Source organism: Fonticula alba (genome assembly GCF_000388065.1).
Source record: "Fonticula alba strain ATCC 38817 unplaced genomic scaffold supercont2.6, whole genome shotgun sequence".
NCBI lineage: Eukaryota > Rotosphaerida > Fonticulaceae > Fonticula > Fonticula alba.
In genome coordinates, this window is record NW_009242976.1 from 1,545,630 (window position 1) to 1,559,875 (window position 14,246).

Sequence of the window (14,246 nt, forward strand, 5' to 3'; positions counted from 1 at the left end):
CTCTTCCCTTTTCCCCCCACCCCAACCCGCAGTCCCCCCCCCTCTCCCCCCCTCCCCCAAACACCGGAGCACCATGGCCCGCCCGAGTCGCCTCGCGCTGGTCGCCCTCCTGGTGGCGGCCCTCCTGGGCACCGTCCTGGCCGACACCTACATGATGTTCCCGCCCGGCTCCAACAACCGGTGCGATGAGCGCAGCAACAACCGCAACAATGCCAACCGCCTGTTCGACTCGCAGAACAACGCCGCCGGTGGCTACCAGGTCTGCGACCGCGAGTACCGCTTCTACGAGGACACCGAGATCAACATCGAGTGGACCACGCAGCACGGTTGCGGCAACGGCGCCAGCAACAAGGCCGACAACTCGGTCCCCGAGTCGGTCGGCTGCCAGCAGACCATCCAGATCGGCTGCGAGGACACCTTCCGCAAGTATGCCGGCCCGCAGGCCGACTCCTACCGGCTGACCGACGGCATCTCCCTGGGCCGTGGCTGCGCCGACCGGCCGAGCGAATGCCCGGACGGCAACATGGACAATGCCTACAAGATCTTCGGCAACTCCTGCACCCAGACCCACCCGACCACCGGGCTGACCGAGGTGGCCTACCGGTCGCGCGGCCAGAACATCGACCAGGGCAACCACTGCCCCAACGGCTTCTCCAACAGCGAGGAGTGCAACAACCTGGACCTGTCCAACTCCATGGGCACCTTCAACAGCAACACCTGCCGCTGCTCCACCCGCAAGCAGAAGACCTTCGGTGTTCACGAGCCGGAGATGGTCTATGCCAAGTGCATTTGCCGCGACCGCAACCTCGGCCTCTTCGTGGCCGACCGTGGTTCGTCCAATGTGCTGGGCGCCACTCGCACTCGCGAGAACCCCGGTGGTGCTCGCTATGGCTTCCAGTGCGCCGAGGAGGCCAACTACGCTCCCTACTGGCACTGCACCCCCTGGATGGATGTGGCCTACGTCGTGTCCGACACCAGCCGGTGCGACTTCTACCGCAGCGAGTCCCAGAATGTCAAGGACAAGTGCGAGTGCGTTCCCAAGGCCGGCGACGATGCCACCCTGGAGCAGATTTGCGAGGCCCAGCGCTACAACACCGCCGTCGATTGCACCACCAACGACCACAAGTGGAAGTGCGACTGCAAGTGGAACATCCCGGCCCCGGATTGCATCCAGGCCCCCTGGCAGCCGGACAACCGCCTCGGCAACACCCTGGCCACCAGCCGCAGTGCCGAGGAGCTTTCCCACACCTTCTCCCACTACAAGTGGCACATTCCCCGGAACTTCGTGCCCAAGGGCATGGATGAGCGCCGCTGTGTTCTGCGCATTCGTTACAACATCACCAATGCCGAGGTCCCGCACGACTTCGACTACACCAACAACGACCAGATCAAGAACAACCCGGTGTACGTGTTCGGCACCCCGGGCAGCTCCACCCCCACCGAGGCCATGCCCCTGCGTCTGGCCATCAACACCGCGCAGTTTGGCCGCACCTTCGAGGACCGGTCGTATGTCTTTGTGGTGGCCAAGCGCCCCTCCAACCTGAAGGGCGCCCGCATCCACAACATCAATGTTCGCGGCAAGCGCGGCAACATTGCCCAGGTCCGCAACTGCGTCGAGTACAACTTCACCCCGGATCACAAGCATGTGAATGTCGGCGATTACATCCACTTCCAGTGGTGCCTCACCGAGTATGACGACCCGAACAACGCCGGTAATGGTCTTGCCGGTACCGGTCGTGCCAATGTCGTCCCCATCCACAACTACGCCTCCAACATCTTCCAGAACCAGGCCGAGGAGGAGCGCTGCCGCATGTTCACCGAGGAGGACGAGCGCCGCCTGGCTTGGCTCGATCAGACCGAGTGCCTCTCCGTGGAGGCCATGCTCCAGGGCTCGAATGACAACAACAACATCCGCGCCTGCCAGTTCCTGAACGGTGTCCGCGACCCGGAGACCAAGATGCCCACCGCCTACTTCTCCCACGTGGCCAAGGTCCAGAAGGCTTGCTCCTACAAGTACATCTCCACCCGGAACAATGACTTCTCCAACCGCGCCCAGAAGGGTGTCATCAACGCCACCCCGGCTGGTGCCACCCTCGGCATGGCCATCGGTATTTCCATCGGTGCCATTGTCGTCGTCGGTGCCATCGTCGCCGTTGGTGTTCTTGTCTACACCGGCAAGATGACCATCGGCAACTTCGGCAAGAAGGTCTAAGCGTGCCGCCGCTGTGCATGGCAATCGCAGTTCCGCGAGCGGCGGCGCGGAGAGAAAGGGCCCCCGACAGAGGGCCGGGCCGGGGCGGGGTTGAGCGGCGGCGCGCGAGGAGCAGAGACCGTAGAGGGGGGCCCATCACTGGGGGGTGGGGGAAAGACTCCCCGCTTCTGCGGGACTTTCCTCCCCTCTGCCCTGTCTTGCGCTCTCTCTCTCTCTCTCTGTCCCTTCCCCTCCTCCCTCTCCCCCTCCCCCTCCCCCTCCCTCCCCCTTTCCCTCTCCCTTCCTCCGCTGGTGGCGGTGATGTGTGTGTGTGTGTCAGCCCCAGCTACTGCAAGCCGCCGGTCGGCCCTCAGCTTGTGCGCGCGCGTGCCTCCCTCCCCTGTTCCCCCCCCCCTCTCCCGCCTCTTCTGGCATGTGCTGGCGGTCCTCCCTCCCCCTGCGTGCATCGCATCCTCCCCGTCTCTCCCTCTGTGCGCCTTCCTTTTGTGCATGGCGCACGGGAGCACGCGTGCAGGAAAAAGGCATCCTCTCTCCCTCTCTTTTCCTCTCTGTCTCTCTCCCCCATTCCAACTATCACACCCTGGCATCATCCAGCCCCCCCCCCCCGTTCGAGGCAACTGCTCCTCGCGCTTTCCTCTTTCTCTCGTGTGTCTGCGCTTGCTTGTGGCTCGTCTTTTTCCTCCTCGGCCCCCCCCCCTTTTGCCCCCTCCTCGCCCTTCCTTCCTTCCTCTCCCTCTTCCCCCTATTTCCCTGCGCGGGTGTCTTTCACCACACGTACGCGCCCAGCTCGCGTGCTGTCGGGATTATCGGGGTGGAGTGTGAGGGGGAGTGTTGTTGTGGCGGGGCCAGAGGGACAAAGAGAGGGGGGAGGCCCAGAGGCCGGCAAAAGGCGCTGCCATGCAGTGCAGAGCACTCATGTGGACCCAGGAGGGCCTGAGGCGTGCGCGCGCGATGCGTATGTTGTTCTCGGCCTGGCGGTTGGCAGCGTGCTGTGCTTGTTGCTTCTCGCGTGTGGTTGTATGTCGCCCCCCCCCCCTCTCGACGAGGGTCGGCGTCATGTGTCCTCACGCGGGGAGGGCGAGAGCGGATGGACGAAGGAGGCATGCCTTTGTCTGTTGATGTGCGCGAGGGGGACGGTACGCGCCCGTTCCCCCCCCCCCCCCCCTCCGGTGTTTATGCTCTCCCTCCCCTGCCGCGTCGCTCATGCGTGTGCTTCGGGAGTGCCGAGGGCCGTTGCCCCCCCCTCCCCTGGAGACCACTACCTTTTGTTGGCGTGTGGTCTCCTCCCGGGATGCTGTGTGCCCCCCACTCCCGAAGCGCGCCCTTTCCCCCCCTTCTCCGGCCACGCGCGCCCCGCAATATACACTGTCGAGTCCCCCGAAGATCTTCCCCCCTTCTTTTCGGCTGTCCCTCTTTTTTTTTGTCCATCGCCGTCGGGCGGGGGAGCTTTCTTTCGCCCTCGCGCCGTCGCCGCTGGCTGCCGATCATTCATTCTGAAGGGGTCCAGAACGATGGGCGGACGCGTGGGAGGGCTGGGCGCGGCGCACCCCCTGCGGGTTGCCCATGTATCGCGCGCGCGCGCGCGCGCGTGCGCCACAACCCCCACACGATTCGCCCCCCGTGTGTGTGTGTGTGTGTGTGTGTGTGTGTGTGTGTGCCTGTGTGTGTGTCTGTAAAGTGCGTGTGTATGTGGGGACCCGGACGTTTGCCCTGGCAGGCCATCCACCTGGGCGATCTGCCCTGCATCGCCGGTCCCCCTGCCCCTGGGGATGAGCTGCAGGTTCGCAGGCCCCCCCCCCCCCCCCATGAGACCCCCTAGTGCCATAACCATGTCCCAGGGGAAGCCACCCACTCCACTCCTCTCGTCCCTGTCGCCGTTTCACATCCATCCTGGCCTCCTCGCTTGCCCACTTCTCGCGCCCGCCCCCTCATTCTCGCCCCATCTCCAGCCGCAATCATGTCCAGTGACAGTGCTGGCAATGATGTGACCACCGCCGCCGGCTGTGTGTCGCCACCGGTCATGTCGGACACCGAGCCCAAGTCTGCCCCTGCGGCCGAGTCCGACTCCAGCGCCAACCTCGAGCCCGGCGCCCCGGCCGCTGCCGCCGACCCATCGGCCGCGGCCGCCGCCGCCGCCTCCGCCGCCACCGAGGCCACCGAGGCCATGTCTGCGGAGGAGATCGAGCAGGCGACGGCCCTGTTGAGCCGGATTGACGCTCTTGGCGAGGAGGTATGGAAGGGGAAGCCCTTCCGGAAGTTCCGCGTGGCGCTGATGCCCTTCGTCCAGAGCATCGTCGAGTCCTCCGACGGGCGCATCGACTCGAAGCGCCGCCGCGAGTGGTATGTGGAGAAGCGCGACAAGCTCGCCCGTCGGCAGCGCTTCGCCGGTGCGTCATCCCATCACAGTGGTCTCGCTGGCGGCTTGGCCTCCCTCATTCCGCGCCCCGTCGGCGTTTGATGGCTAACCCTGATAATTTGCCACAGCCGCCGACCGTCACTCCATCGAGTCGCGCAAGCTCTGGTCCACGCGCATGAACAACATGGCCACCATCCATGCGAACATCCAAAATGCCCTTCCCGGGGCCGAGGCCGTCCCTCTGTTCCCCGATGGCGTGGGTGGTGCGTGTGCGAGGAGCTGTTCCCCGCTATCCGGAGAGCCATGCCACTCCCCCTCCTCTCTTTCTCTCCCTCCCTCCCTCTCTCCCTCCCTCCCTCTCTCCCTCCCTCCCTCTCTCCCTCCCTCCCTCTTCGTGTCTCTCTTCACATCGAGCTGACCATGACTCGACTTCCGCGGCTTTCCTCACGGAATGCCCCCTGCCCTCGCCTATCCAGAGAACATGCTGATCGGTGATCACCGGCTTCTGGACGCCCCGAAGGTGGACACTGCCAAGGTGGCTGACGTGGCTTCGGATGCCGAGCCCATGTCCGATGGCGAGGCCACTGCTGACACCGGGTCTGCCGCCGCCGGCGATGCCCGGCCCGAGCCGGCCTCCATGAGCAACCCGCGCTTCACGCCGCAGGGGCCGCAGCCGGCCTCGGTCCTGCGGGACATGGTCACCCCGCCGGCTCCGAGCATCGCCGGTGGCCGGGCCGAGCCCCAGGTCGCCGACGCCGAGGAGGCCGGCGAGCCGGACGGCGCCAACCCTTCGCTCAACCGGCCCATCGGCTGCTACATTTGCCGGGCGCGCTTCCGCCATCTCCACCACTTCTACCACGCCCTGTGTCCCTCGTGTGCCAAGCTCAACTACGAGAAGCGCCACCAGAGCGCCGACCTGACGGATTACATTGCCCTGGTGACCGGGTCGCGTGTCAAGATCGGCTACCAGGTGCGCCTGCCGGCCCCCTCCTCCCTCGCATTCCGGCGATGCCCTCCCCGGCGCATGCGTGCCGCCCTTGCTGCTCGTGCCTTTCTTGCTTGCCTCCCTCTCTGACCCTCTTCATGTGGCTGCCTCGCCGGTCTCCATGCCGGCATCCTCCGTTCCCTTCCTTCCCGGGCTCCACCGCTGCTGTCGGGCCTCGCAGACCGCGCTCAAGCTTCTGCGCTGCGGCGCCACGGTCTATGCGACCACGCGTTTCCCGGCCGACTCGCTGTCCCGCTATGCACGCGAGGTGCGCGCCCCTGCGCATGGGCATCCGGCGCCTCCCGTGACCTCCCTTTCGCCCGGTCTCACCTAGGCCCCGTCCTCTGACAACCCCCCCCCCCCCCCCGCCCCCCAGCCGGACTATGCCAAGTGGAAGGACCGCCTGCATGTGATCGGCATCGATTTGCGCGATGTGGTGGCCATCGAGCAGCTGTGCACCTTCCTCAACGGCACCCTGCCGCACTTGGACATCATCATCAACAATGCCTGCCAGACCATCCGCCGGCCGGCATACTACTATCACCACTTGATGGAGCGCGAGACGCAGCTGCTGGGCATGCTGGACGACCCGGCCAAGGAGGCCATTCGGTGGTCGGCGCATGCCAATCGCGGGCCGGCCAAATCCCTCCCGGCCGCCGACCCTGCGTCGGCCGTGGTCGAAGAGCTGGAGGCCGACGGATCGTCGACCGGCGGGCCCCCGGCCCCGGGCCCGGCGCTGGATCTGGCCAACGGCGATGTCAACATCATGTCGCTGGCCGGCAATATGATGGCCATGGCTGGGAGCTTCTCCGAGGCGCTGGCCGACGCGCCGGGCGATGCCACCGCCGCGGCAAGCAGCGTGGTCCTGTCTGCCGCCACCTCGACCCGGTACTCGTCGGCGCACCTGTCGCAGCTGCCCCTGCTGCCGGAGGACGACGAGCGTCGGGACTGCGTCTTCCCGGCCGGCGCGCTGGACATCAATGCTCAGCAGGTGGACCTGCGCAAGACCAACAGCTGGATGATGAAGCTGGCCGAGGTGTCAACCCCGGAGCTGATCGAGGTGTTCACGGTGAACTCGGTGGCGCCGTTTGTGCTGAATGGCCGCCTGCGGCCGTTGTTGGAGCGCTCGCCCCGTGCGGCGCGGTACATCGTCAACGTCAGCGCCATGGAGGGTGCGTAGTTGTCGCCATGGTCCCTCGGCCGGCCCTCGCCCGCGCTGTCGGCTTCCCAGTGGGTTCTTCCCTTTCCGGGTCCTTCTTCTGCGTGTCTGACATTCCGCCGCGCCCCTCCTCTCCCCTGCCTCCACTCCGATTCCTCTCCCGCGTCCGCCGGGGGGGGGGGGGATTACCTGGCGCAACCGCGCGAGCAGGCAAGTTCTACCGCTTCAAGAGCCCCAACCACCCGCACACCAACATGGCCAAGGCCGCGCTGAACATGATGACCCGCACCAGCTCCCAGGATTATGCCGAGAGCTCGATCTACATGAACTCCGTGGACACCGGCTGGATCAATGACGAGAAGCCGCTGGAGCTTGCGGCACGCCACGCGGAGTACTTCCAGACGCCGATCGACGAGGTCGACGCCATGGCGCGCATCCTGGACCCGGTGTTCGACGGGGTCTCCCGGGGGAAGCTCTATCATGGCCTCTTCATGAAGGATTACTTCCCGACCGAGTGGTGAGGTCCCTTTGCCTCACCTCCGCCCCCCCCCCCCCCCCCGCTGCCGGGCCTCCCGCTCCGCCCCTCTTCTTCCTGTGTGTGTGTGTGTGTGGGGGGGGGGGGGGGGATCTTTTGCCCCCCTTCTCGGCTTCGGCCACTTCTCATTCTCTTCCCTCTCGGGTGTATTCCCTTGTGCCGGGCACACGCCGCCCCTGCTCTTTTGTGGGGCGACGCCAGCACACAATAGACAAGGCCCAGTGCCTCGGTGTGGTGTCTTCCATGGGTCGCGCCTCTGCGCCGGGTGCCCCCTCGCGCCCCCTTCACCGGTAGGCGGCGGTCACCTCGGCCCAGGAGCTGGTTTGCGGGGCGATCAGCAGGATGGCCAGCCACACGGCCCCAAAGAGGCCGACCCCGGCGAGGATGCGCCGGACCCAGGGCTCCAGCCGGCCGCCTGGCCCGGGCCCCTTGGCCCCGCCGGAGCCCGGGGAGGCCACCATGCCGCCTGGCAGGAGGGCCTTGCCGGGGCCGGGACGCGGCGGACTGGGGACAAGCATTTCGCACAGGGTCCCGCTGGCCTCGGCCAGATAGTAAGACACGGCCAGGAAGATGATCGAGTCGAACAGGAAGTTGGTCAGGGTCATGGTGGCGGCCAGGCCGCTGGCAGCGGCGTGGCCCCAGGCCCCCGGCCACAGGAGCCCCAGCAGCCGCGACCGGGCGTCATCCGTCAGCCAGAGGTGGAACTGGGTGACATATGTTTCGAGGGAGATGCGCCCGCTCCACATGAAGAGGGCGATGGACTGGCGCGACACGTGCGCCGAAGGGGGGCGGGGGGGGGGGGGGGGGGCCAGCCGGCGGTGATGTGGGGTCAGTACTGCGCGTGAGGTGTCCTCCTTTTCGGCCTTCTTCTCGCTCTCTCGCTTCCTCGCCCATCGCCGGGGGTGGCCATGGCTGGCGCGTACCTTGGCCCGGAGCCGCCGGCTGAGGTTGCGCAGGACCAGGTAGCAGGTGATGGGGATGACGCTGGTGAAGGGGTGCAGCCGGTTGTAGGCAAACTTGTCCATGTACATGAGGCTGGTGAACCACCACACCAGCCCGGCCAGGGCCAGGGCCGCAATGAGCCCCTTGACGCGGTAGCGGCGGCCGGCCGGGCCGAGCTCCAGCCGGGCCAGGGCCCGCTCGGCGGCCGGCAGGGCCAGGGCCGTCAGCATGCCGGCCAGGATGACATATCGATCGAGCCCGGCCCGGAAGCGCCACTCATGCAGGGATCCCTGGATGGAGAGGATCGAGCTGAAGGGGGCGCTGAGGAGGGTGAAGAGCCCGGCGCCGGCCCAGCCCCGGCCGGCGAAGGGCAAGTCGAAGAGGGCAAACTGCACGACACCGGCGAGGGCAATCTTCAGGAGGACACGCGCCGGGGAGCGGTTCCACCCGGGCCGGATGCCATATGTCCCGAGGACCAGCAGGAAGTAGAACGTGTGCAAGGGGCACACATAGTACAGCATGTACGGCCGGGAGAGGGCCAAGCAGCTGGCCACGGCCAGCATGTTCAAGCGCAGGAGCATGCGCACCACGCGCCGGGCGCTGAAGTCCCCGGTCTTGGTGAAGTAGATGGCATTTCCGAAGCCGGTGAGCCAGATGTAGGCGGCGATGAAGACGCGGACCAGGTTGTATGCCTCGCGCGCATTGAAGAAGTGGTACAGCACGAAGACCAGCTGCATGGCGCCCTTCCACTCGTCCGACTGGTCGCGTCCCAGGATGCTGAACCATTCCGGGGCCAGGAGGGCCGGTGTCGAGCCCCCGGCCTGGTGCTCGCCCGGCGTCGGGGACAGGGCCCGGACGATCGGCGAATTCCCCGGGCCCGGTTGCGGGTTGGGGCTGACGGCGCTGGAGGTGGAAAGCGCGGCGGCGGCCGCCGCGGCGCGGGCCTCCGGGATGCTGACCACCACGCCGGCCTGGCCCAGAGCCGGGACCGCCGACAGGGGCACCGACTCGGCGGGGGCCGTGAGCGGGGGGCTGCGCTTGTGCGGGGTGGCCAGGCTGCCATCTGGGTCGGCATCGCCGTATGCCGGGCCATCGGCCGCCTGCTGGAGGGCGCGCACCTCGGCCGGGGCCAGTGGCATGCGGCCGGGCTGGACCGCGCGAATGGTCAGCAGGGCGGCCACGGCCACCGCGCCGCACACGAAGAAGAAGTAGTCCCCATCAAAGGCACGGCTGCCGGCGGTGGCGGCCCGCCAGGCCAGCGGCCCGTCCGCCGCGAAGAATGCCAGCACCGCGGCCGCGAAGAAGGCACCGGCGCGCAGGCCAGCCAGCCCCGGCGGGGTCCGAAGCCGGGCCAATTCCCCGGCCGACAGGGGCACCGTGGCCAGGGCGTGGCGGACCTCGGTCGCCAGCCAGGCGCCCATGCCGAGGACCAGGGCCACGGAGAGCGTCAGCTGGGGGGCCGTCGGGGCCGATGGGACCCGCGCCGGGTCGTCAGGGTCGGCGCCCAGCGCCCCGGCCGGCGACTTGGCAGGACCACCGGCGGCGGCGGCGGCGGCGGCGGCGGCGGCGGCGGCATGCGCATCGTCCACTCCCCGCCGGCCGAGGATGTGGGCCAGGCGCTGGTCGGTGGTGACAAGTCGCTGGTCGGTCATGCCGGCCGGGCCGATGAGTGCCCATTCCTGCAAGCTGCCGAGGCTGGCCACCTGATCGGCGCGGATCCAGGACTGGCTGCCGGTGGGGGCCGCCTGCGCGGTGCGCATCACCAGCACGGCTTCACCTTGGAGGAAGGCCTGGGCCTGGTCGGCGCGAAGGCGATTCCGGCTGAACTGCACGAGGCACACGATCAGGCAGCTGAAGGTCACCAGGGCCAAAGCCATGGCAGGCAGGAGGCGGGTGAGGGCGGCCACCGGCGAGCCGGGCGGCCGTCGCCGGCCCCGAGGCGTGAAGCCGGGACTGTGGACGAACATGACGGCGGCAAGCGGATGTGGGCGGGCGAGGGGAAAGAGAGAGAGAGAGAGAGAGAGAGGCCAGGGGGCGAGGGAGGGACTGCCAGGCCAGGCGTCTTGGCGAGCAAACCGAGGGAGGAGCAGCCACTCGTAGACAGGGCAGGCAGCGGGCAGGCAGCGGGGCGAGGTGTGGAAAGGCAGGGTGGTGTCCGTGGCTGGCGGCAGTTCAGCGGCCGGAGGAGGGGGCGTTTTCCCCTTCCCTCCGCCCGGACCCTCATCTGGGCGGTGCCCATCGGCGGGCACATGCCATGGCGACCGGCTGCATGCGGGGTGTACCACGGGCAGAGGGCACCCGCCTTGGGTCGAGGGCCTGATAGTGGGCGACATGCGCCTGGGCGGCAACAGGCGCCCGGCAGCACGCGTGTGCGCGCGCCGACGCGCGGCCCTGCGCAGCTGCCAGCACCCGGTCGCGCCATTAACTTCCGGCCGATGCGGCGGCCAATCGGACACCTTCGGGCCGGGGCCGGGGCCGGGATCGGCCGGGATTGTGGGTCAGGCGCCGGCGAGAATGACAGATCACACCGCGCCACGTGCCACGGGATGCGAACCGCGTGCGTAACTCGCTTGGCGATGGCCGGCGGCCGGGCGGGCGCCGTGCTTAACCCACCTCGGCTCGCGCCTTGGCATTTTCCCGGCCCTACAAGCATGCGTCTGCCTGGTCCCTGGAATGGTGCCCCCACCCCCCGCGGTGCTGAATGTGCGCCCTGCCCTGCTTTGGACCCAGCCGGGATGTGGGCGTGCGCGCGCGCGCCGTGCGGTGTCTGTAGACGTGCGTGTGCGTGTGCGTGTGTGTGTGTATGTGTGTGTCGCGCCCCGGCCCGAGGGGGCCGCGCGGTGGCTGTCGCCCTGGTGCCTGGCCAGGCATTGGCGTCCCCACCAACGGCGCCATCCCCCCGCCCCCCGCCCGCGCCCGCGCAGCCGAACACGATTTGCCGGGGGTCCACACCCCGGCGCGAGAGCTGGCCCGAAACCTCCCGACCGGGCCCATGCGGTCGGGCCGCTCGTTCGCCGGTGCGAGAACCGGCTGAAAGTCGCGCGCCTACGACAGCGGGAGAGCGTGGGCGAGGGAGAAGCGGCCGGGTGGGGGCGGAGGCAGGGGGGGGGGGGGGGGGGGGGGGGGGGGGATTGGCGAGTGGCTGCTCAAATGGGCGACCAGGACGGGTGGGCGACAAGCCGGCCGTGCCCCTGGCGCATGAGGTGCCAACTTGGCGGGCTGGCGCGCTGGCACCCTTGCCGGTCGCGGTCGTGGCGGCCCGATTGTTTCAGGAGGGGCCAGCGGCCTGTAAGACGGTGTGTGTCGGCGTCTGTGCGCATGTGTGTGTGTGGGTTATGCGGGCATGCGTGCATCCGCAGGGGGCAGACGCGCGGCACAGTAGGTGCGCCGGCCCCCCTGTGCGCCCCCCCTGCCGCTCGATGAAACGGGCGCATTCGGGCCCGCCGCCGGTACATCAACGGCCGCGCGCGCGCGAACACGTCCTCCCCCCCCCCGGACAAAGACACGCCTTCTGGCCGGGGAATGTGCCGGTGCATCACCGGGGCGGCCGGGGAGAATGGAGGGGGGCGGGGGGGGGGGGGGAGCCCCTGCGCCCTGGGAGCCGGCATCCCAGTGCGCACTGTCAGGAGGCTGTTGTGCGTGCGAGCCCGCGGGCGGCCGCGCGAAAAGGGCCGCGAGGGGCGCCCCGCCCCCGGGCAACCTGGCGAAGTGCCGGGAAGGCACGCCCCGAGGGAGGGCCGTGTGCGGGCGGGCCAGTCGCCCGGGCCGTGCCCCCAGGCACGTCCGCGGCATGCGGCGCCGGGGCGCGTGGTGGCCGCGGGCGTCAGCAGCGCGGTCCCCGCCCGGCTTATGCCTGCAGCCAGGATGCTCTTGCCGGCCCGGGGGTCCCGGGCTGCAGTGCCTTCTCCACGGCCTGGCGTCCTCCCCCGGCCGGGGGCTCGGAGGAGGACCCGGGGGAGGGGGCGTGTGTGTGTATGTGTGTGTGCGTCTGTGGGGGGGGGGGGGGAAGGAGCATGGACCCCCCGCCCCTCCTCCACCTCCTCCGGGTGTCGGCTTGACATACCGGCACACATAATATCTGGCAAGCATTCCAGCCACCCCCCGGGGGGCAGGGACAGGAGCCCGTAGCGAGCCGGGCCGAGGGGAGCAACCCCCCGGCGGTGGACTGGCGACCGGGTGCCGGGGGAGCATCAATGTGCGCACTTGACGAGGGCGCACATTCCTGCTTGTCGGCGCGGGCGGGGCCGTACGCCCCCGCCCACGCCGGCCGACCATCGATGCGCCGATCATCCTCGAGGCCCCGGGGCGGCTCGGGGGCGACGCCAAGCTGATCGCCTCGGGGCCGCACGCCGGGGGCCGGGAATTTCGACCCTCATTTCCGCCGCCGGCCAGCGGCTCCCGGACACTGGTCTCTCCAGTCACCGAGGTGCGCCCGGTCTTCTGGCGCTGATTACCTGGCAACATGGGTGTGCTGATGTTCTCTTTGAATTCCATAGCCGCGCCGATCTTCTTTTCGGCGCCCCCTTTTGCGCCCGCCCTTCGGGGCAGCCACGTCGCCCCGGCAGCCATCCCGAAAGCGTGCCCTGTCCCAACCCGACAACCGATCGAGCCCTCACCCCGGGGCCATAGCCCGCACACGGGCGAGCAGCAAGCGGCGAAGGTGCGGCCGAGGGGGGGGGGGGGGGTGCGCGCGCCCGCGCGAGAGCGCGTGTGCCGGGCTGGCGATGCACAACGTGGGCCCCCCCCCCCCCCCCCCCCCCCCCCCGATGGAAGAGAGGGTGGGGCTCCCGCTGCCTCATCCCGCCCGGCCGGGTCGTTTTCGCCGGGGCCCTGGGCCCACCCTCTCGCCCCTCTGCGGGGGGAGCGGCCGTTTTCGTGGGTCGCTCCTCGGGCCGGAGCCGGTCCTCGCACCATCCCCCCCCCAGGCACCGCCCACTCGGCGGGGCTTCTCGACGGGCAACAGCCAGGCACGCATGCCTGCCCATTCGCCCGGGCCCCCCTTGCCCCCACACCCTCGATCGTGCCATCTCGTATGTGCGGTCGAGGCACTGGCCGCCGGTCTGTCCCCTTGTGGTGTGCCCCTCCGCCGGTGACCGAGCCGGCTCGAGTTGGCGGCGGCGGCGGCGCCCTGCATAGGCGGGGCGAGGGGCAAGGCCGGAGGTGGCCGTGGTCGTGGCGGCGGCCGTGGTGGTGGTGACGCGGGGGCAGGGCGCGAAGAAGGCGGCCCGGCGCAGGTAGGCCACCGAGGCACACCCCCCGGCGGACCGGGCCAAGAGACATGAGACACCCTGGCACCAGGCGCCGAGGCTTGCCCTTGGCACCGACACATGCCTCTCGAGGTCACTTTTTCCCATCCGAAGCACCCGCCTCCGCCAACCTTCCCTCCAACCGGTCTCGGTCCCTCCCTGCGCTCCTCCGTTGCTCTTGCCAGCTACACAGTGTCCGGCAGCAGCACCGCCTCCCCTCCCTGCTACCTGCCCTCGCCCCCCCTCCCCCCCCCCCCCCCCCCCCCCCCCCCCCCCCCCCCCCCCCCCCCCCCCCCCCCGCCCCCCCCCCCCCCCCCCCCCCCCCCCCCCCCCCCCCCCCCACCGCGCCGTTCCCCATGGCGTCCCTCGGTGCGGCCGGCGTCTCCGGCGCCCCCGGCGCCGCCAGCAAGCGCCCCATGAACCTGACGGTCAATTCGCGTGTCGGAGCCCTCAGCTCCGGCACCGGCCCGCGGTCTCCCCGGTCGCCGCGCTTCCGCCAGCCCCAGCCGGAAGAGCAGCCCGGCATCAACCTGGCCAAGGACCACGATCAGGTCCAGCTCCAGCGCGGCGACCGGGTGTGGGTTGCCCACCCTACCCAGGCATACACCCTGGCCACCGTCAAGCAGATCGAGGAGGGTGGCAGCAAGATCACCATCTTCGACGAGGCCTACCAGACCTCGACTCTGCCTCGGTCGAAGGTACGCCCGGCACGATGGTGTGCCCATGCGCCTGCGCCTGCCGCAGCGCTGCGACGAGCGGCCAATCCCCCCCCCCCCTCCCCCCCCCCCCCGCCTCCAGACGCCTGCTGGAA

At 69.4% G+C, this 14,246-nt stretch overlaps 4 protein-coding genes across 4 annotated transcripts in view; 3 read left to right on the top strand and 1 right to left on the bottom strand.

The window, feature by feature from the left end:
• Nucleotides 1–73: 73 nt before the first annotated feature.
• On the top strand, nucleotides 74–2,212 carry H696_04001 (hypothetical protein; the record flags this gene model as incomplete). Its single annotated transcript, XM_009497869.1, has 1 exon — nucleotides 74–2,212. The coding sequence occupies one exon, from the start codon at nucleotides 74–76 to the stop codon at nucleotides 2,210–2,212; it is 2,139 nt and encodes a 712-aa protein (XP_009496144.1).
• A 1,957-nt stretch (nucleotides 2,213–4,169) lies between these two features.
• On the top strand, nucleotides 4,170–7,271 carry H696_04002 (hypothetical protein; the record flags this gene model as incomplete). The annotated part of the gene is made up of 6 exons (XM_009497870.1): nucleotides 4,170–4,599; nucleotides 4,697–4,831; nucleotides 5,045–5,538; nucleotides 5,735–5,821; nucleotides 5,930–6,725; nucleotides 6,923–7,271. The coding sequence occupies 6 exons, from the start codon at nucleotides 4,170–4,172 to the stop codon at nucleotides 7,231–7,233; spliced, it is 2,253 nt and encodes a 750-aa protein (XP_009496145.1). The 3' UTR covers nucleotides 7,234–7,271.
• A 260-nt stretch (nucleotides 7,272–7,531) lies between these two features.
• Nucleotides 7,532–10,156, bottom strand: H696_04003 (hypothetical protein; the record flags this gene model as incomplete). The annotated part of the gene is made up of 2 exons (XM_009497871.1): nucleotides 7,532–8,008; nucleotides 8,171–10,156. The coding sequence occupies 2 exons, from the start codon at nucleotides 10,154–10,156 to the stop codon at nucleotides 7,532–7,534; spliced, it is 2,463 nt and encodes an 820-aa protein (XP_009496146.1).
• A 3,621-nt stretch (nucleotides 10,157–13,777) lies between these two features.
• Nucleotides 13,778–14,246, top strand: part of H696_04004 (hypothetical protein) — a 5,281-nt gene continuing 4,812 nt past the window's right edge. The window contains exon 1 of the mRNA XM_009497872.1: nucleotides 13,778–14,133. Coding sequence (XP_009496147.1) covers nucleotides 13,792–14,133 — 342 coding nt within the window. The 5' untranslated portion in view covers nucleotides 13,778–13,791. The remainder of the gene's footprint in view (nucleotides 14,134–14,246) is intronic.